Here is a 23,402-nt window from a genome sequence, read left to right as displayed (position 1 = left end):
ATGAAACACTGCCGTACATCCGCGAAGCATATGCGGACCGGGACTTGTACAATGGTGATGAGACCGGGCTATTCTTCCAAATGCTTCCATCGAAGACACGTGCACTCAAAGGCGATCCCTGTAAGGGCGGCAAGCAGAGCAAATTACGGGTGACCGTTTTCCTTTGCGCGAATATGGACGGCAGCGACAAGTGTCCCGCCTTCGTAATTGGAAAATCTATGAATTCCCGCTGTTTCCGTGGTGCTGCGAGGATTCCAGTTCGTTACTGTCATAATAAGAATGCGTGGATGACGCGTGAACTTTTCCGCGAGTGGCTGAGCGAGTTCGATCAGCGGATGCAGCACGAAGGTGGCGTTGGTCCTTGATAACTGTACTGCACACCAGACTGCCCAGAAGCTGTCGCTTGTGAAATTTTTTTTCCTGCCGCCGAACACGACTGCAGGCTTGCAGCCCATGGACGCAGGCGTGATTGCATGCTTCAAGGCATTATATCGCCGACGTGTGTTGAGCAAGCTTGCTCTTAACCTGGACATTGCTGTGCGTGAATGCCGACCCGCTCCAGACTTAAGATTTCACTTCTGATGGCTGTCCAATTCATTTTTGGGGCATGGGCAGAAGTCAGCTCCTCCACCGTCATGAATTGCTTCTGAAAAGCGGACTTTGCCGGGGATATCAGTGATGCGGAGTATCGTGAAGCTACTGCCGATGGAGCCATTACAGTACTTTGGTCTACGGTGCGTGGTGATGACGGCGACGCGGAGGGGCTTCAAGAATTCTTGCACGCCGACGATGCAGTCGCGACAAACGAAGAATTGACTGACGAGGCGATCGTTGCAGCAGTCACCGGCGCAGAAGGCGACGACAGCAGCGACGACGAAGATGAACCGGAACGTGTAAAAGTAGTGTCTCAACAGGAGGCCTCAAGAATGATCGATTCCCTGCGGGACTTCATTTGCAAAAAACCTTTCGCTCGGACATGTTCAACATTTGGATGCCCTCCAGAAAGACATCGGCAAGATTGCCGCGAAGCAGTCGAAACTCGCCGATTACGGGTTTGTTTCAGCAAAGAAGTGAGAAGTGCAAGCCAGTTTGCCCTCATTAAATGCTCTTAGGTATTCATGTTTTCTTAGTTTTTTTTTTGGGGGGGGGGGGGGCGCTAAGGGATTTTCAAGCTGAGAGGCAGCCGCGGCAACCTTCTCGTATTTTTTACACGGCCCCTTTCGGGACCACCAAAACGATGCCTCGGGGGAGCTGGCATGTCACTTGCCGTCTGTGACTTCTCTTTGCAGTTGTTATGCTTTTTTTCATGCAACCCGTTTATAACAATTATCGGTTATAACAATGAAATTTTCATGGCACTTGAACATTGTTATAAGTGGACTTGACTGTACTACCACTCGCGTATTAGCGTGCGCGCAGGCGGGTGGCCGTTTGGATTTCATTTCGCGTGCGGTTTCGGCTTTCTGCGCTTGTGAAACTGATGGCTATCTCGTTCGTAATCGCTCAAAGGGTGACCGCTTGTTTCTCGCTCGTTTAGTGCTCACAGGGGTGCGCATAGGAAGGATGCCACTGTGCATGCGTTTACGTTTCTTCTCTTTATTTTAAAACTCTTGAAAACTAATTGCTCTAGCTGGTTCGCATTAATATTAGTGGAAGTTTGTCACACGTGTTGCTTTTTTTGATGGGCACACAATCAAACAGTTTTCTTGAGTGCGCGCACCTACGCAGTTCGATTACGCTATAGACGTACATATTAGTGTAAGAGCAGGAACATTTGAGGCTTGCGAAATATTCTCGTGTGCAGATCTTCAAAGCCTTGAACTATGTGCATAAAAATGTACCAAATTTTTAATTCTGATAAGTTTATTTCCTTTCTTATTGTTGTTATTCATGAATGAAGAGTGCATATATACCAACGCAAAATATTTTTTCCTCACTTTACGGTCACCCTAGAAAAATTACGGTAAATTTTTTTCGAAATAAGTCCCTAAGAAGAATCGGAATCTGCAATAAAAAAAATCTACCCTGTGCGGTCGCATATGTCGAAAAAAATCGACATGCCTGCCAGTGACATACAAATCCAACAAAAAGGAGTGGATGACGCAAGACATGTTCACAAGCTGGCTTTGCAAGTTCGATGAAGACATGGTGACAGAGAAGCGACAGGTGCTCATTTTCGACAATTGTACAGCCCACAACACCAAGCCAAAGTTGACTGCAGTAAAGTTAAAGTTTCTGCCTGCCAACACGACTGCAAAATGTCAGCCGCTCGACCAGGGTGTCATCGCAACCGTAAAGGCACTTTACAAAAAAACGCATCTGCGAAAGAGTTTTGCTGCGCATGCAGCAGCAGCCTCTTAAAGTGAATTTAAGGGGCGTGATGGATATGGTTGCTACTTCATGGTGGCAGGTAAAAGCCACAAGAATAAGCAAGTGCTTCAACAAAGCAGGCTTCGTGCGCAATGCAAAGGCTCTTGACGCTGGTGAGCCGAGCGATGGCCGGACTACACACCGACGATGTGTAGTCCAGCCTCGTTGAAAGCAAGTTTGTTTCCGCCCCAGACAACTTCCAGGATTATGTCGATACCAGTGAGTCAGAGATTCCTGTCTGCGAGGAAGTGAGCACGGATGACGCATTCGTCGCAGCAGCGCGCGGTAGCGAAGAGCTTGCAACCGAAGACGAGTCAGGGGACGATGTCAACCCGGCGCCAAACCCAGATGTCCCATGCAAAGACGCTTTGGAATACCTTTGCAAAGTGAAGATGTACTGCACGAAGAACAGTTTGAGTGAGAAAGTGCTTCAGCGCTTAAGCTTTGTAGAGGACGAAATTGTTCGAAGCGCTGTTAAAAGGATCGCCAGACAAAAATAACAGCGTTCTTCAGCTGATGCCGCACTTGTCAGGAGAACTTGGTTTCTGTGTGGTGTTGCGATTGTGTTGCATGTGTGTGTGAGTGAAATATGTAATAAATTGTGTTTGCAAGGTGGGTGGTCCGTTTGGCATAGGCAAAAGCCAAAAAGAGCATGCTTTGGTTATGACGCAGTACCACTTATAGCACGGATTTTTACGCGACTTACGTTATAAGCAGTCTACACTGTATCTTTCTACTTGTGGAGAATTAAGGTAGCTGTGGAAACTCTGTAAATATTTCCCAGGGTATTTACGTGAGCGGTCTGTACTCCTTGATTACATAATGCCTCTATGACTGCTGGTATCTGTACTGAATCAAATGCATTTTTGTAATCTATGAAAGCCATATAGAGATACTGCACTCTGTGGATTTCTCAATTACCTGAGTGATGTCATGGATGTGATCCAATGGATGTGATCCATTGTACAGTATCCCTTCGTGAAGCCTGCCTGTACTCCTGGTTGACTGAAGTCCAGTGTTCCACTTATACTATTGGAGATTATCTTGGTGAATATTTTATATATTACTAGGAGTAAGCTAATGGGCCTCTAATTTTTCACTTCTTTAACCTCTCCCTTTTTCTGGATTAGTATAATGTTGGCAGTGCTCCAGTTCTCTGGGACTCTTGAAGTATACAGGCAGTATGTATAAAGGATTGCTAGTTTTTCAAGCATTTCATCTCCTCTATCTTTGATTAAATCGACTGGTATTCCATATCCTCCTGCCGCTTTTCCCCATTTCATGTCTTGCAAGGCCCTTCTAACTTCATCACTAGCTATAGGAGGATTTCCTGTATCCTGTTCATTACAGTTTCTAATGCAGGTATCCTGACTCCTCTGGGTACTGTACAGGTCAGTATAGAGTTCTTCTGCTTCTTTTACTATATATTCGAAATTTATGATCAAATCAAATCATCAAATCAGTTTATTTTTCATCTCAAGGATGAGGGCAGGCTCGGGATAAAAGTGCCATCAGTCACTTGAGGGGAACCCGAGCCTCCCTGATACATGGAATGCATTGAGGACAGACGAACAAAATTCGTTCATAGCAAGAAGGGGTTAATATTTACAACTCGTAATACACATAGATTCGTCATGAACTGAAAATATAGATATACAGATTCCTTTACGGTTAAATTATACAGTATAATACATGAAGACAAATTCCAATATACACTGAAAGTTTAGTTAGTGATAAACAATATTGCATTGATTTCATGATAAAAGGGCTTCCCTAATAACACGTATGCCACATTCTTCAATTATTATATATTTTTTAATTAATTTGTTTAATAAAACAGGAACAGTGAAGCGGAGCATTTGTCGGCCAAAGTGTGTTCTGCACAATGGAATGATCCAGTGTTGTTGGTGACGAGTAGGGTATGGGATAGTGTACGGTTCAAGTTGAAAAATATCCAAAAAAGCTCGATTGCTATTGAGCACGGATTTTTTATATCTTATTGTTAGGTAATACTCGTAAAGCTGATGAATTGGGATAATGTTAAACCGCTTAAATAATTCACCCGTATGTGCATAGTAGTCAACATTAGCAATGTGCCTAATCGCTTTTTTCTGTAGTTTGTATAGTCTATTAATGTTCGTTGCTGTTGTACTTCCCCCATACCAAAAAACAATAACTGACATGCGATAAAAACAAGCTGTTATAAAGTGTTATCTTAACGGAAACTGGAAGCAAGGAACGCAGTCGTGCAAGTATACCTACACATTTGGAAATATTAGTTATTAGTTTATTAATTTGTGGTTCCCATGACATTATACAATTAAAAAACACTCCTAAAGTTTTAACCGTCTCTACAATTTCAATTGTCGCGCTACCTAAGCGTAAGGCATCGCGTGGAGAAGTAAGCTGCATCCGCGAGTGAAAAATAACTGCTTTTGTTTTGATGCGTTAATGACTAATGAATTTTGCTCACTCCATGCATACAGGTTCTCTAATGTAGTATTGATAAGTGAAGTCAATGCACTCATATCATTACCGGTGAAGAAAATGCTAGTGTCATCGGTATAGATTATATATTTAGGTTTGTCAATAATTTTTACAATGTCGTTGATGTATAGGTTAAAAAGCAGCGGCCCTAAAATACTACCTTGTGGTACCCCAGTAATTATCGGTTGAAGAGAAGAGCAGTAATTGTTAATTTTTACACATTGCCATCGGCACTTAAGATATGATTTCAACAGTGAAAGTGGGATGCCACGAATACCATACATTTCTAGTTTTTCAATTAAAGTGTAGTGACAGAGACGATCAAAGGCCTTGGAAAAATCTATAAAGATTCCAATGCAGAGTTGCCTATCTTCAAAAGATTTTAGAATTATTTCTTTTTGGGCTAGTAAAGCAGTCTCAGTCGACCTGCCCTTCATGAAACCGTATTGCGATTTTGTTATTATGTGAAATTTGGTGCAAAAGTTTATAACTCTTTTAAAAATAATTTTTTCAAAGCCTTTTGAAAATGTCGGTAATATGGAGATGGGTCGGTAGTTCCCAAGGTCATTTTTGTCTCCTTTTTTATGTAGCACAGTGACAACAGACGTTTGCATTTGTTTTGGAAAACAGCCTGTCGATAAAGACAGGTTATAAATGTGAGTGAGCACAGGAGCTATAATATGGATTACATGCTTGATCGGAGATATCTGAAAACCGTCTATGTCACGTGCGCTGGTGTTCTTTAGTGTAGAGAACGTTAACACTATTTCTTGATCGTCAGTTGGTGCGAAAAAGATGCTGTTCGTTTCTGTAGTCTGTGCACGAGTTACCGTTGGCTGTAATTGTTGCTTTGGCTGTCCAACGTTTATGAGAAAGTGGTTAAATTTTTCAGCCAGCTCTAGATCTTTAACAATGCGGCCATCTATTTCTATTTCCGTAATTCCTGGGCAAATAGGGGTCCTGTGAAGTAACGTATTAAGCTTCCTCCAGATGTTTGCACTTCCATTGCAGAAGTCTGGATCGAATTGTTGACTTAAATAATTTCTTTTTTCTTTCCTAATAAACGCATTTACTTTATTTCGGAATTCTTTAAATATTTTAAGGTCCGATATGTCTCTAGTTCTTAACCTACTAAAGAGTTTCGTTTTCCTTTTGATCATTTTTAAACATTCATAATTTATCCATGGTTTTAGATTCTTACGGCATTCTTTTACAACCTTTTCTTTGAAATGCTTCAAATAAATTTGTTTAAGGATAGCTATGAATGTCTCGTAGGCTGAATCTGCAGTTAATGAAAGGTAGACTGTACTCCAATCTGTTTGGGAAAGACTTGTGCTAAAAGCAGCCAAGGTAAGAGGAGTGATGTCTTGAACGGTTCTAGTCGGTAACTCCGTCGGCTTTTTGGTAGTACTGTCTGTCATAAAATAAAGTGCTAGGTGGTCGCTTATATCGCAGTACAATACACCTGACTCCACGTTATCTTTGTTTATGTTGGTAATAAAAACATCAATTAAAGTTGCTGAATTTGGTGTGATACGTGTGGGGGTCTCTGTTACTATCTCGTAACCATTTGACACAACCATAGCCACAAACTCAGTTACGAGGGGAGAAGACTCTAGTACGTTTATGTTGATGTCGCCACCAAGAATTAGTCTTAAATTGTTGTCATTTATGTAATTGAATAATTGTTCAAGAACACTGGTGAAATTATTTACAGATGAATCAGGTGGTCTGTATATGACAGAGTAAACGTAATTTCGTGACGTTAGAGTTAAGCATTCAATGTCGGAATTAATAAAAGAAAATTCTGATACTATTCGAGAGTCTGTGTCGTTCTTTACTAAAACAGCAAGTCCACCCCCTTTTTTATTCGTACGGTTGAGGAAGTAAGTGTTATAGTTATCGTGCCTGTAAACCTGGTCTTCTAGAGTATACCAAGTTTCCATAATCATTATGATGTCAAAAGTAAAAGAAAAGGTGTTAAGAAAAGCAGATAGGTCATCTTCCTTGTGTCGTGCTGAACGAATGTTTAGGTGAAAGCAGCACAGTTTGTCGCGAAAGCGACTCGCTACAAGATTATTTACGTCACGAGATGATATCGCCATGGCGAAAGAAAAGATGCACCACAACAGTGCACAGCGATTCTAAGCAATCTTTTCAATGTCACATGCTTCACGAATGTGCAGAACACGCGAGTCTTCATCTTTCCGTGCAAGAATGCGCCCATCATTCGTCCACACAAACTTCCAGTTTGCTGTTTTCTTTTTAGCTATTGCCATGCCGAGAAGTTGCTTTAAAACTGGGCATAAGTGTTCATTGATGAACACAGGCGTGTTAGAGGAGTGGCCAAGATCCTTTGTCGAAATGCGCGTTTTCTTTGCTTTTTGAAGCACCGAATCGCGTTTGGAGCGACTCTTGAATTGTACTACTATGTTCGGGTTTGAAGTGGAATTTTTTGCAGGTACACGGTGACACTTTTCAACATCATCTTTCGAGATGGGAACATTTAACAGTGCGCCAATCTCATGAAGGGTACTAGGAAGGTCCTCATTAGCAAGTTTGGGTATTCCCTTAATTTCAAGATTACATTTGCGAGAATATTGTTCTGAGGCAGTGATCCTCTGATCCTGTTGAGACATTTGTTTCCTCAAAGCTTCGCACTCAGTTGTTAGTTTTTCATTGATGCTCCTTAGAGACTTGTTGTCCCTCTCAAGATCAACGTTTCCTCTCTTTAATTTTTCGACATCCTCATTCAAAAAGCTCACACTGTTTTTTAGGTCCCTTATTTTCTTCCGTAGTTCTCTCTCAATTGCAGATTTGAATTCAAGCATTTCTTTTCTCATCTCTTCTCGAAACTATGCTAATTCGCTCATATTCACAACACCAAATTATCACTATGATAACACTCTGCTTATCTTTCAGTGCATGCATCTTGGTTTGTCCTATGTCAAGTTTCTTTCTCACTGATTTCAGGCTGCATCGATTTTTTACGGCTTCTTCAGTCTTTCTCACGTTATAATTTCGAATATCAGTTACTTTCGCCTTGTTGATCAGTTTTGACACTTCCGCGAATTCTATCTTATCTCTTGAGTTGGACACTTTCATTCTTTGTTGTTTCTTTATTAGGTCCTTTGTTACTTGGGAGGGCTTGCCTACTGGTTGCCTTGGTGCCTTGCCTCCCACTTCAATTGCTGCCTCTGAAGCCAGCCTCGTTACGATTTCATTCATTATCTCTATGTCACCTTCATCTCTATGCTCTAAGGCTGCATATTTGTTTGCAAGTACCAGCCTGAATTTGTCTGCTTTTACCCTTACTGCCTCTAGGTTGACCTGCTTTTTCTTGATCAATTTTACACTTCCTCTCTTTAAATTGAGGTGAAGCCTAGCCCTCACTAACCTATGATCACAGCACTTCTACATCCTAACACTTCCACACCCTGCACTAAGCTGGGATCAGCAGAAAGTATTAAATCTATTTCATTTCTTGTTTCACCATTAGGGTCTTCCAAGTCCAGTTTTTGCTCCAACGCTTCCTGAAGAAGGTGTTCCACTACTCGCAGTTTATTCCTTTCCGCGAATTCTACAAACATCTCTCCTCGAGTGTTCCTAGAATCTACGCCGTAGTTGCCTATTGCTTGTTCACCAGCCTGCTTTTCCCCACTTTCGCATTGAAGTCGCCCATGACTACAGCACACTGAGCATCTCCTACCCCTCGAAGTACATGGCCAACAGTGCTCTTGGCACTGATAAGCTTGGCAATGCTTGCGGTGCCAAATCAAGTGAAATTTTGCCAACTTTTGCAAATTTTCCCAAAGTGATCACGCGAGAATATCGTGCAAGGGAAGCTCAGTCTCAACCTCAGACGATGATCAGAGAAGAGAACTCGTTTTCAAATTAATTTCTTGAATAAAGGTACTATTTCTATTCATCTCATGTTACATTCGCAGCTTTATTTATTTTTTATCTCGCGGACTAAAAAGTCGATACTCATGTTACATATGTGTAAATACAGTAGTGTAGGACCAAAGCCTATCCGCACCACGTAGCACGGCTAGGCTGTAGCGCGAGCACACCCTGTGGTGTGCAAAGCAAATGCTGAGCACAAGCACTGCAGTTGCACGTGGTCGGCTATGCAGGGCAGATGCTGCGGCCGCTGCGGGGTGCTGTGATGAGCTAGCTTGCCGAGCACACTGCGGCTCGCCAAGGACCACCGAGCCTGGCATGTCGTAGGCACGAAAATTGGAAAAAGCGGTGTCTACGTGGGCACACAAAATCAAATTTAAGCTGACCGTCATGGTGATGTTCAGTACGTGGAGCATTGTGGGCCTGCCTCGCTCTGCCGTGGCGAGCCCCCTCTGCCGCAGTGCAAGGCATTGAAGAATGAGCGGAACTACCATGAACAGGTTATTTCATTGCCAATTACTACTCTTGTGCTGCACACATTGAAGTACTTTTTGCTGCCAAGTATTCCTAAAATAGTCTAGTTTAACTTGAAATGCATTTTTCAACTTGGACAAAAAGTGCTTTCGTGGCCTCAATCAGCCTTGGTGCAATCCTACCCCTCGCAGATAGTGTTTTTACACAGCACCACACAATATTCTGACCCCGTACAAATCATTCACAGAGGTAGTAAAATATCTCACACACACATTAGTGCCGTGTTTACTCGCATAATGATCGCACTTTTTTGTCAGAAAAATTGACGGAAAATCAGGTGTGCGATCATTACGCGGGTTCAATTCCCTGTGAAAAGAAAAAAATTTCTTCGTCCCGCATTTGCTGCGGGACACCAAAGCAAAAATGGCGGCCGGCGGAGCAAGCCGAACGCGCCGAATGCAATTTTTTCTTCTTCTTGTGATTACATTACATGCATTGAAACAGTTTCTTCCGTATCAGTAATGAATAATATCGTCAATATCGGCAAGTTTGCAGCAATAACATAGCGATGTCCACTTTGAGAGGACAGAAACAGATGGGCGCGCTTAGCTGCCAGTGACACAGAAACACATGGCCGGCATGCTGCGGAAACTGCAGCATCTGTCTTCATTACTATCCTAATACGGCATGTTTCCGCTAAGGGTGGGTGAATATCTTAGCTGTGTTACAAGCGTCGGCGTATGAATAGGGTACACTTTCAACGTACCAGTGTAAACGTGGCAACTATCGTTGTCGCTCGCGATTTGTTGCGTGCCCACGAGTGCAGATGATAAGAATCAAAAGGTGCCTTTTTTGTTGTTGTTGACCACAACCATTATAAAGCCTACACATAATAAAAGCAAGTTTGGTTGCAGCTTTTTTTTAGTCATGGAAGTGCGGAAAGTGATGAAAGTAATGAAATGAGGCATTTACTTAAGAGTGTTCGGCGCATGCAGACCGCTTGGTTTCTCTTGAAGAGTCGTCCACGCGGCATTAGACAGATGGTAAGCGCGATCAATATGCCATATGATCATGTGCCAAGCTAGACTGGGCACACAACATATCACTGCGGCAAGTTCGGGTTGCGATCATTACACGAGAAATTTAAAGAAATCAAATTTTGACGACAAAATTCAGGGGTGCGATCATTATGCGAGTAAATATGGTAATTTTCATGGTGCTGGGACTGAATTAGCTAATACATGGATTAAATCGAGCAGGAAAACCTGCGGAAATCGTAATTTTCCTGCCAAACAAGAGACACAGTGTTGGAAGAATACTAATCTAGGCTAACTACGTGTCCACAATCCCTGAATTTTTACTACCGACTGGGACCGATGGCAAAATGCAAAGCCACAGAAGCAAGCACACACTGCGGTCTGTGCTAAAAGATGGTCCTTGAAACGGGGCATGCATGTCACCTGCATGGTGGGTCTTGGCCACCACCGGGTCGTCGGCACTCTCGCCAGCCTTGACATGCGAGGCTGTCGTTCGTTTGGAGCCTCGGTCCAGCTGCGACCGCACCCGCCATGTTGCGCTGCTTGCTTGAGGTCTCTCCAGGACAGAGGGCTTGGCAAGTTCAACCTCTGTGCTTGAACTGCATAGGGGAATGTCACCCACACCTGCGCAACATTTGAAGCAAGCAAGAGAGAGAGACCTTATTATTGTTTCAAGTACACAAGAAGACACGAATATTTTAGCGCATCACAATGTCCTACAGTAAAAGACAGCCAGTGGGACCTGCTCTTATTCATCATCATCATCATCAGCCCATTTTGTGTCCACTGCAAGACGAAGGACTCCCACAATAATCTCCCATTACCCCTATCTTGCACTAGTGGATTCCAACTTGAGCCTGCAAATTTCCTAATTTTATCCCCCAACCTAATCTTCTGCCGTCCTCAACTGCGCTTCCCTTCTCTTGGCACCCATTCTGTAACCCTAATGGTCCCCCAGTTATCTAACCTAGGTGTTTCTTTCCGTTAATGTTGATTAGAATACCGGCTATCCCTGTTTGCTCTCTGGTCCACACCTCTCTCTTCCAGTTTCTTAATGTTACGCCTAACATTCTTATTTCCATTGCTCTTTCCGCGATCGCTAACTTGTTCTCAAGCTTCTTTGTCAACATCTAAGTTTTTGTCCTATTTGTTAGCACCGGTAGAATGCTAAGCTTGCACACCTTTCTTTTCGACGACAGTGGTAAGCTTCTAGTTAGGATCTGACAAAGTCTGCCTAATATGCTCCAACCGATTTTTATTCTATGAATTTCCTTCTCAAGATGAGGGTCCTCTGTGAGCGATTGGCCTAGATAAGCGTACTCCTGCACACCCTAGAGGCTGACTAGCGATCATGAATTCTTGTTCCCTTGCCAGGCTATTGAACATTACCTTTATGTTCTGCATATTAATCTTCACCCTGCTCTAGCACTTTCTCGGTTAAAGTTCTCAATCATTTGTTGCAATTTGTCCCAGTGTTGCTGAACAGGACAATGTCATCTACAAAAGAAAGGTTGCCGACATATTCGCCATTGATCCTCACTCCTAAGCCTTCGCAGTTGAATAGCTTGAATACTTCTAAGCATGCAGTAATAGGCTTGGAGAGATTGTGTCTCCTTGCCTGACCCCTTCTTTTTATTGGTATCTTTCTATTTTTCTTAAAGAGGACCAAGGTAGCTGTGGAATCTGTAGATATTGTTATGGGGATGTTGGGAGTATAAGGCTGTATTTACAATGTATACAAGCAGAGTCAATGGGGTTAAGATGGCTGACTAGTAACAACATGCAGCAGCCAGCATCTTGCGATCTTCCTCTCTCTTCTTTTATCCTTCCGTAACGGGACCCCCGGGTGCTGAGGCGCCGTCTCGGCGCATGGTAGGCGAAGAACTGCAAGCAAAGTATGGATTCTGCTACGAAACGTGCACGATGTCGATGGGCGGCAGACTTGAGGATGGATGAAACTGTAATGGCGCAATCTCATAATCGACATCGTTAACTTGACGTAGGACTTCATAAGGCCCTGTGTAGCGAGAGAGAAGCTTCTGGGAAAGGCCGACCCGACGATGTGGTAACCAAAGCAGCACCCAAGCACCTAGGGTGAAATGAACATTGCAATGGCACCAGTTGTAATGCTCTTTTGTTGCAGATGCTACGAGGCTAATAAACGAGAGTGGCGACTTGACGCACCATGTGAGCGCGATACATGAATTCATGAGCGTACTCAGTGGCAATGCGTGGCACAGATGGTAGGATGGTGTCAAAGGGCAAAGTGGGGTCGTGACCATATAAAAGATAAAAGAGTGAATATCCTGCGATGTCATGTCGGGATGAGTTATGTGCGAATGTCACGTAGGCCAGCGTGGCATCCCAGTCGCGGTGATCGTTGGAAATGTACATCGACAGCATCTCTGCAAGTGTTCGGTTGAGACCTTCTGTAAGGCCATTCGTTTGTGGGGGGTAGGCGGTGGACAGCTTGTGCACAGTGGCACAAGAGCGTGGTAGGTCGTCCACAACTCAGGACAAGAACAAGTGGCTGCGGCCTGCAAGTAACTGTCGAGGTGCACCGTGCTGGAGAATGACGTCGTGAAGGAGAAAATCGGCGACGTCAGTTGCGCAAATAGTCGGCAACTCCTTTGTTATCATGTAGCGTGTCGCGTAATCAGTAGCGACAGCAATCCACTTATTCCCTCTAGCCGTTGTCGGAAAAGGGCCAAGCAGGTCAAGGCCTACGCGAAAGAAAGGTTCTGGGGGAACTTCAATTGGATGGAGTCATCCAATAGGAGGCAGGGGAGGTTTCTTCCGGTGCTGACACAATTCGCAAGTTGCGACATAACGACACACAAAGCAGTAGAGACCCAGCCAGAAGAACTGGCGTCGTACGCGGTCATATGCACGCAAAACTCCAAGGTGTCCCGCCATCGGTACATTGTGAAGTTGTTCGAGAATGACAGAACTCAGGGCCGTCAGCATTGACATTGCGGTGATAGAGGTTGCCGTCATGTAGCACAAACATGTGGCACGTGCCGTTGGTGCTGCTAGATTGCACTCCGGCAATGATGGACTGTAAGGACTCGTCGCATTGTTGTTCAGTGCGCATGTCAGTCATGTCAGTAAAATCCATCACGCAGGTCACCGGATCAAGCGCAACAGGATCGGGAGGATCCGCGGGCTGACGAGGGACGCAGCCAGCGTCCTTGTGCAGACGTCCAGACTTATAGTTGAAAACAAATAAATTTTCTGGAGCCGCAAAGCCCAGCGACCCAGCCGTCCTGTGGAGCCCCAGAGCGAAGACAGCCAGTAGAGGGCTTGATGGTCTGTAACGACTGAAAATGTGCGGCCATACAAATATAGCCAGAACTTGGCGACAGCCCAAATTAAAGCCAAGCACTCCCGCTCGATAATGGAGTAATTTCTCTCAGCAGGTGGCTAGCGTAAGCTATCACGCACTCAATACCATTTTGCTGTTGGGCGAGAACAGCGCCGATGCCATGGCCGCTAGCGTCAGTGTGGACTGCGGTGTTGCAGACGGATCATAGTGGGCAAGTATGGGAGGGGTGGTCAGAAACCTGATGAGAGCGGCGAACGCATGAGTTTGCCCAGGGCTCCATGAGAACGGCGTGTTTATCTTAAGATCTGTCAAAGGCCGAGCAACGTCGGCAAAATTTTTGACGAAACGGCAAAAGTAAGAACATAAGCCGACGAAGCAGCGCACGTCAGAAGCAGAACGTGGCACAGGAAAACTGCGAACGACGCCAACTTTTTCCGGATCTGGTTGTACACCGGGTGCGTCCCCAAGGTGTCCCAACATGGTAACATGAATGAGCCCAAATTGACATTTTGTGGAGTTCAGTTGGAGGCCGGCTTTTCGGAAGACTGCAAGGATTGCAGCGAGTCAGGTAAGGTGGCTGCCGAACGTGGGAGAAAAAACAATAACGTTGTCAAGATAACAAAGACAGGTGGTCCATTTGTAGCCTCAAAGAAGAGAGTCCATCATATTTTCAAATGTCGCAGGAGCTGGCATTGGCCAAAGGGCATGACTTTGAACTGATATAAACCATCAGGTGTGATGAAGGCCGTCTTGTCGCGGTCCATTTCATCAACTGATATCTGCCAGTAGCCGGATCGAAAATCAATGGACGAGAAGTATTTAGCTCCATGCAAGCAGTTTAAGGCATCATCAATGAGTGGTAGTGGGTATACATCTTTTCGTGTGATCTAGTTTAAATGGCGATAACCGACGCAAGAACGCCAGGTACCGTTTTTTTTTTTTTTTTTAACAAGGACAACAGGCGAAGCCCAAGGGCTGGCTGATGGTTCGATGACTCCGTTGCAGAGCATTTTGTCCACTTCTAATTGGATGGCTCAACGTTCAGCATGCGATACACGATAGGGACGCCGACGAATAGGATTCATATCTCCAGTGTTTATACGGTGGTGAACAACAGATGTTTGGCTTAAAGGCCTGTTGCCGAAATCAAGGATGTCACTGTACGATTCAAGCAGGAGACGTATGTCCGTGGCCTGTGCAGAGGTGAGGCCAGGTGCAATCATCTTCACGAGATCATCCGTTAGGGTACCAGATCTGTGAGCTGCCATTGGTGCTAAGAAATTGCTCTCGGCATTCAGACTTTCAATGTCAAATTCGGAAGTAGTAGAAACGCTGGCAAGAACATGCCGGCTGAAAGCACTTGAGGGCGCAGGCTGAAATTCAGAAGCGGAAGAACGACGCCGTTATTAGTAATCATCACCAGCGTACGAGGAAGAGCAACGTTCCGGTTCAAAGGCATGTCAATGATGGGGCGAAGGACATATTCACCGTCAGAAATCTGTGGCTGTGCAGTCAAAGCGACGTACATGACTGACTCAGGTGACAGACGCACATCGTGAAGCAAACAAAAGTGCAGTGGAGCGGTGATCAGAGCATCGGCGACTTGAGGCAGTTCCAATTGAAGAACGCCGGTTGCGCAGTCCAATGATGGGATAAAAAGTCCAATCCAAGGATAACGTCATGAGGGTAGTTGTCGATCACGGCAAAGAGAACAGAAGTAGGGCAGCCGGCTATGCTTAAATGTGCAGTACACATTCCAAGAACAACGAGCACACCGCCGCCGGCTACACGAAGCACTAGGGCAGCTGCTGGGGTGAGGACCTTCTTTCAACATCTACGTAGGCTAGCATTCATCACAGATATGTGGGCTCCAGTGTCGACGAGTGCTTGGACAGGTAAGCCGTCTAGTTTATTGTCACTTACACTTCTCTTTGCGGACACAGACAGAGGCTTTGCTGCAGTAGTATGCAATGCAGCACCACCTCCGAGGGCTGCATTTAGTTTTCCAAAAGGGTGCGGCCAAAAGCCACAGGGGACAAAAGGCGACGTGGCTGCAGTGAACAGGAAGATGGCCGACGCGTTTGCGGTGAACGAGATCGGTGTCTGCGCAGCGATGGTAAGCGACTGTACCAGGTGTTCCCAGCAGAGTTGTCGGCGCTGTTAGACTCAGCAGTGGGCAAAACAATGCGGGTATTTCCATCAAAACGGCTCAGGTTGGTCGGTGTGCAAGGTGTTGAGGGCCACGAGTTGCGACAGTTTCTGGCAACATGACCAATGCGGCAACAGGTGAAATATATCAGCTGGTCATCCATGGTTTTCCACTCAGTCGGGTTGCGATAACGTGGAGAGAAGCACCGGCATGGAGCGAAAATAGAAGCAGGGCATTCGATGGCTTTGGAGCTGGCGACAGCACAGACAGAATGTAGGCCAATGTTTTCAAGTTTCTGTCGAACGATGGCTTGCACAAGGGGAACTGAAAAAGGGGTAACATCAGGGCTATGCAAAAAGAAAGCTGCAGGTGCCATGGCATCCAGTTCACGTTGAACGGTTCGCACCATGTCCTCTGATGGCGACGCATGCTGCTGTGTGGGTTGATCTTCACACGTCGACGTTGCGGCAGCATAGGGAAGTTTGGTGAATGGTTGCAGGACGCATCGGTTTTTAGCCTGCTCGAATTGTCGGCACTTTTTGATGATAGCATCAACTGTAGAGCTTTTGCACATGAGCAGATTAAAGCCGTTGTCAGCAATTCCCTTGAGCACCACCTTCTGAGCTTCTGTTATGTCATGATTGGCAACGAATCCTTGACTGCTGGCATTTGTACCGATTCAAATGCCATTTCATAATCTATGAAAGCCATACAGAGAGAATGATTGCGCTCTGCAGACTTGTCAATTACAGTCGCCAACTGATTTTCCGGACTCCGAAAATTCGGACATGCTCGATTATTCGGTCTGCTTCGCGGCACCACCATTCTCCCCATAGACCATAATGTATAACAGCTGCCGAAAGTTCGGACACCTTGCAACCTCTCGTCTGATTTTTCGGACACTCCTTGAGCCAACTCGATCGAGAGCACCATGCACCGACTATGACCAGTGCATGGATCGACTTGCTCAACGCCATTTTTGTTTTGAACGGAGCCTCCTTGCTGCCCCACGAAGTGGCGCTACTGCAAACCCCCGCTCATCATCACCGTTTCTGCCCGGTTCGATAGAGTGGCTCTACAGCAGTTCCGGTTTCAGCTTAGTAAGCCATGTCAAGACAATTCAGCAGCCGATTTGTTTCTTCGCGCACGACGCTGCAAGTAGGCCACATTTTTCGTTTGTGCGACTGATGTCGGCATGGTGGTGTTTCCTTTGTGTGCTGTGTCGAGGTTCCGGTGATCCAATGCGGCATACGGAAACATCGCGTCAAGTGTCTAATGGCGCCGACAGTGCCCGCGCAGACTGCGCTGGGGAATGCCGGCAAGTGGGTGCCGGGAGGCCTAAGATTTGTCGCCTTCAGATGTGCTCCCTACTGACGCAGAAAATGTTCTGGTGAAACCTGTGCAGTGGTTGCATTGCGATTCCGGACACCGTCTCATTTGACAGTTTCACAGGTACTGACACTGCTGTACTGACATGCGTAGATCTTGACGACAGCGAGATCATTCGTCACGTTTCTGGTGCACCGCCGGACGATGACTCTTGAGTCGGAAGACGACGCACCATGTGCTACGCTACCGTCACATGCAGAGTGTGTACAAGCAATGACTGTGCTTTCAGCCGCCTATAGTGACCGTGCGACCCTCTCCAAGATTCAGGCTTATCTGATTGCTTGTAAACGGAACAGCATGCAACGGCGCATTCACGATTTCTTCAAGCCTACTGCCGAGCCCTAATAAGTGCGTGGAAATAAAGGATTTCATTTTTTTTTTCTTAATCTGCTTTTGCGGACCCCTGTTTATTCAGATATTTCCGCAGTCCCCATGAGGTCCGAATAAACGGTCGGCGACTGTACCTGATTGATTACATCGATATGATCTATTGTAGAATGTCGCTTTCTGAAGGCAGCCTGTTCTCCGATTCTATGGGAAATTATCTGTCAATATTTTATAAAATACTGAAATCAAGTCTGTGGGGATGCGAGACTCTCACGCCTCCCCTGAGATCTAGTTTTCCCGCATGGTTCGTCTCCTGCAGGGCGGCTTCGCCCGGCGCGTGGCCTGGCGCCCGCGGCGGTCAGAGTGGTACAAGCGCGGTGCGAGAGATGGCGCGAGCGTCGCGCCGCTGCGGGGTTACTCGGGCGCCGGGAGACAAGGCGCTCTGGCTCTTGGGGGTCGAGACAGCAGGCGGCACGGACGTGCCGTGCCGCGCGTGGAGCGACCCTCTTCCCCGGCGGGTCGGCTAACAGCGAGGACGTCCCGCGCACCGACCCATGCTTCTGCGAGACCGCCTCGTGAACGCGCCACGATTCGCGTGACTGTACGCGCAAACGACCAGGCGTTGGAATCCAGCATGGGGCGAACATATTCGCTCGCTTCCGGTCGCGGTGAGTCAGACTTCTAGATTTGTCGCGCGCCCATCGGCATGTTTTGTGGATAGCAACTCGGCTAGCAGGCACTGATCTATGAAAGGTGCAATAAATGCCCTTGTGATTGTTTGCACTACTGTGTTGTCGTTCCTTTGTCCCAAGAGCACGGGTGTGAGAGACCCCACAAGTCAATGGGCCTATTATACTTCAATTCTTCAACGGTTCCCTTCTTGTGGATTAGTATAATGTTCCTATTCTTCCAGCTCTCTGGTACACTTGAAGTTGCGAGGACTTGCGAATAAGGGGCCGCAAACTTTTCAAGCATAATGCCTCCTTCATCTTTGATTATCAAATTGACTGTTATTTTATCTTCTTCTTTCACTTTTCTCCAGGAAGTGTCTTGCAAGGCCCTTCTATCTTCAGTAGTTATATAGGGGCCTCTGTATCCCGCTTATCTTTACATCCAGTGAAGGTAGCATGGCTGCACTTGGTACTGTACAGGTCAGTACAGAATTCTGCTGCCACTTTTACTCCTCTTAGTAAGGGGTACATAATTATTATGATATGCAGTGGGTTATACCAATATAAGTCCGAACAATTTGTCCAAAAGACACGAAATAACTGAAGCACATGAGATACATGAAGGATATATAAAGACACAGACAGTGAAAAAGTAGTAATTACTGAGATACAAAAGTAATAATATTTATAAATGGACAGCAACAAGGAAAACAAGTATAAACAAGCCAAAACAAGAGAACGACAAATGTTTCAGTAAGCACAGTGTGCACGTGAGCCACATCCGATGAGTACGTGACAGCATCTCGGGAAACATTTTTGACCCACGGCTTGAGCCCACCCATCGTCGGCTGACTCGAGCACACCTATGAATGTGTGTGCACTGCTTCAAGCATGTCTAGTAAGAAATCGGGGATGAAAAGTGCGTGTTGTGAAAGGCTGATGCCAGGTTTGAAAAACCACAAGAGCTTTTGAGTCAACTCTAAAATTCTGTCTAGGAGCACATAACATTCATACACAGTCAACGTTCGTGTTTTCAGACTCCCTATAGGCCGCATAAATGTCCGAAAAAATCAGGCAGGCGAAAAAAAAATTACTGCATGCCCTTTACTGTCCTGCAATCACCACAGGCACGCTTGAAATAGCTGTGAAGGCCTGCCAGTACACTTGTTAGGCATGTCGGGTGCAGGTGTGCCTAAATTAAAGACTACATACTGTGCCCTGTGACAGTGCCCCTTTCTATTCTTGATATGCTTCACCGCGATACAGTGTGTATGCTTCAGAGCATAGCGCCACTCTGTCGTGGCGAAGCCGAATTTTGAGAATCGGCATTATACAATTTTTCACTCTTGCAATTTTTTTCTGCTTCGAAGCCATCCACGCAGATGACAACAGTGGAGTCGGCACCCCTGCTGACAGCGACGAATTCTTCCAAGGAAAAGCTCGGCGCCAAACAGCGTGAAGCTCAGTGGCGAACATCGCAGCAGCTAGGCCTAGCGATACCACGGTGAATATTAGACTACGTTAGTTGAGCGTCCTTACAGTCCGCTCTGCTCAGAGTTGCCCTGCTAAGCTACAGCGGAGCGGCGGGCAATGTTCACACTTTAGCTATGCGTTTAGCATAGCGGAACTGACCTTCCGTAGTTGCAGCACCATCTGGCCAAATTCAGGGTAATGAAATAAAATCAGCACACCCATTGATTACGTCTATAGAGTTATAAGAGTATATATATATATAACTCCATCATCCATGAAGTACCTAGACGTGTGCTTCAGTGGCATAGCCAGAAATTTCGTTCGGTGGGGGGGGAGGTAGGAGAGGGGGGCTCACATTGCAGCTCGGCCTCCTCGACATAGAGTTTGTCGGGTGACCCAATGAATAATAACTGCATTGCCACTGACAAAGATGCTCCAACCGAATTCTTGACCGCTACGCACTGTCAAGACAAGTAAAATATGTCTTTTTTTTTTCATAAAAGAATACACTCGTACGTCCAAAAATGTGTCTGAAATAACTGATATCAATGCTTCCACGTGTTTTGTCTATTTAATAAGTAACGAAAATATCACATGAACTTTAGAACTATATCAGTTCGAAACCAGCAAAGCAGTGCATGCCGCTGATATGAAAAATGTAAAGCCCAGGAAATGAACAAGTTGAGGACAGACGTTTTAATGAAACTTTGTCAGTCAAGAACCTTGTTTACATCTCTGTACATATGCAACGGCCAGTGAAAATTTTTCATGACGCTGTCATTTGTTCCAATGAATCACTCAGGAGCAGCTGTAACTGGTCGTGTATTGCGAGTAATTGTACCGAAATTATAGTCGCAACAGAGAGCACATATAAAAAGAAGAAGTTTTGCAAACTATAGGAGGGCTAGTCAAATTTAAGTGAGCCAATGGGAATATATGACAAATGGGGCACTTTATTTAAAAGTAGTCTCCATGAGCATTTAGACATTTGTCCCACTGACTAACAAGTCACGTGATTCCCATCTCATAAAATACCTTGGGTTGCTGCTTCAAAAAGTCTCTGACTCTTTCACATCATCGTCAGACACAAATCTGGTTCCCTTGAGTTGTTATTTCAAATGCCCCAAAACGAGGAAGTCGCAAGGCGACAGGTCTGGGCTGTATTGCGAATGTTGGAGCAATTTCCCCTTGCACTTTGCCAGTTTTGTATTAACCACATCAGCGACGTGGGCACGGCCATTATTGTGGACCAACACGACCTAATTCATCAATTTTCCATGTAGTTTGTTCTTGATAGCGACGCGCAGAAGATCTAGCGTTTCACAATATCGGAAACAATTGATAGCCTCTCCAGGTTTAGTAAATTCGATCAACATGGCCCATGACTATTGAAAAAGAAAAGTCAACAACACCTTTCCGGCAGAAATGACGGCCTTTGCTTTCTTTGGGGGTGGTCAATTCGAATGTTTCCACTGTAGGCAGTGCCATCGTGTTTCAGGCTCGTAGTAGTGGCACCATGATTCGTTCCCGGTCACAATTGCAAACAAGAAATCATCGCCCTCATTGTGATACTGGATCAGATGAGTCAAGGCAGCACCGGACTTCTCCGTTTTCTGGCGGTTTCTCAAACTCTTGGGCATCCATTGCGCACACAAGAGCCAATAACCAAGGTGTTCATGAATTATGGTGTGACCGAAACCGGGACTGATGTTCACACGCCCTGCCAATTCATCGATGCTTATCCTCCGTTCTTGACTAATCAGCCTTTTTAATTGTGATAGGGTGATTGCACGGTGGTTTTGGCAGTGTTGGATCGTCTTCACAATGTTTTAACCGTTTTCTCCAACACTTCACAGTGGCCAATGAAATGCAATGTTCAACATATACAGCAGCCATATGGCGATTAATTTCTTTTTGGGAAACATGAATTATGGTGTGAACCAAACAGTGTCTGATGTTCGCACGCTCTGCCAGTTCATCTATGCTTATCCTCCGTTCTTGTCTAATCAGCTCATCAACGTTTGCAATACGTTGGGGGTGATTCCACAGCGGCTTTGGTCTTGGATCATCATTGGAACTTTCACATCCTTCTTTGAACCGTTTCCGCCAACGCTTCCCAGTGGCCAATGAAATGCAATGTTCAACGTATGGCAGCCACACGGCAACTAATTTCTTTTTGGGAAACACCTTCAGCTGTCAAAAAACTCATGACACCAAGCTGTTCAACTTTTGGAGCGTCCATTATGTCACGCAACCATGTTCAACCCAGTGCGTGAGTGCATTAAAGAACATTTATCCTCACACCTGAGCGTCACTCTAGCAAATGAGAGATGCCTGTGTGCTATGCGCATGCCTTGCAGATAATGAACCGAACCATTATTGCACGAGGTTGGTTGGCTGACTTTCATTTGACTCGCCCTCGCACATTAAAGATGCGAAGATACAATGGAATATACAAATGCGGAGATACAGCCTGATATAGGGCAAAAAAGTGTCTCTGGAAAAGGAGTTCACTGCATGTATACACAAAACCTCGGAATAAGATATTTAAATATTATATGTATAACTCTCGAATAAGTCTATGTATCTAAGAAAAGTCCCGGTATATAATGCGTCAAACAAGGAAAACAAACATGTTGCGCAATCACAGATTCACAGACAGAATTCTAAGGCCCGCCCGACTCCCTCCACTCCCCCTGACGTATCACACGCGAAGGAAGGCTTCCTCCCCGCTTTTCTCCCTTGAACAAACAAGGCTGAGCCACCATCGTCTGCAAACCCATGCCCCCCTCCTATGCTTTCGCTCGGCCATACAGCATGCGGCGCGCGGTCACAATGTTATCGCATAGGACTTTACACGGAACATCAGGGTGACGACGATAGCAGGAATGTGCCTGTACAGTCAACGACCGATTTTTCGGACCCTCTAGGGAACGTGAAAACGTCCGAAAATTCGGGCAGTCCGAAAAAATGAATGCATGCAAAAAAAGCACTTTTTTTTTCTTTTTTTCTCGGATCTAGAGGTAAAGGGCGAAGTACCAGGCTTCCGAAACCCTGCCAAAGCATCAGTGAAGTGGCTATAAAAAGAGGCGTTCAAAAACTGTAGCCGACTGCCGGTTTATTATGAACATGTGCATCGTCGGGCAGCCGGTGTTATTGCTGCAGTGGCTTGAAGAACTTCTTGATTGCTGTTTGGACGGCGTTCCGGTTGCATGCCATCATATTCGCCTCGATCTGAGCAAGGGTCATCTCAGCACTGTACACCGATGAAAAAGTCAACAGTGCTCGCATCAACTCGGCGCTTGTAGGCAGCGCAGGCATTGGCTCCTCATTTTCAACATCGGAGTCTTCTGAATCCACCCCAACCTGACGGACTATTTCCTCATCAGTCAGTTCTGCGCAGAAGTCGAGCACGTTGTCAGCGTCAAAACTGTTCAAAAGTTATTTTCGCAGGTATGGAAACCCCAGCAGAGCGGAGCCGATGCCGAACTCCTTGCTCACGTCAGCCTGCGATCGGCCGCTCACAACTTGCTTAATAACGGCGGCTTTCTTCTCCATCGTTAACCGACGGTACTGTTTTCCGCACTTCGATGCCATCGGCGAGGACGACGAAGACGAAGTAGGGGCCATCGGAGGCTAGCGATATCCTGAAGTTGCGAACAGTGGAGTTCGCTGACGAGCGTCAAAGCACCTATAGGCTTAGCATCGCAGAACACACTTGACACTACAGGTCTATTCGATTCAGCCAAGTTTCTCTGCACCTTCTGCACCTATTCACGGTGCACTGCACAGAGACC

At 45.7% G+C, this 23,402-nt stretch overlaps 1 protein-coding gene across 2 annotated transcripts in view; it reads right to left on the bottom strand.

The window, feature by feature from the left end:
• Window positions 1–23,402, bottom strand: part of LOC142584628 (germinal-center associated nuclear protein-like) — a 559,187-nt gene that overhangs the window by 522,974 nt on the left and 12,811 nt on the right. For both annotated transcript variants that reach the window (XM_075694780.1, XM_075694781.1), the window contains exon 5: window positions 10,695–10,895. In XM_075694780.1, the coding sequence (XP_075550895.1) occupies window positions 10,695–10,895 (201 nt within the window). The remainder of the gene's footprint in view (window positions 1–10,694; window positions 10,896–23,402) is intronic.

The sequence above is a fragment of the Dermacentor variabilis genome, chromosome 6 (genome assembly GCF_050947875.1).
Source record: "Dermacentor variabilis isolate Ectoservices chromosome 6, ASM5094787v1, whole genome shotgun sequence".
In the NCBI taxonomy this organism is placed as follows: domain Eukaryota; kingdom Metazoa; phylum Arthropoda; class Arachnida; order Ixodida; family Ixodidae; genus Dermacentor; species Dermacentor variabilis.
Note: the sequence above shows the minus strand (reverse complement) of the source record. Positions and strands in the feature narration are given on the sequence as shown.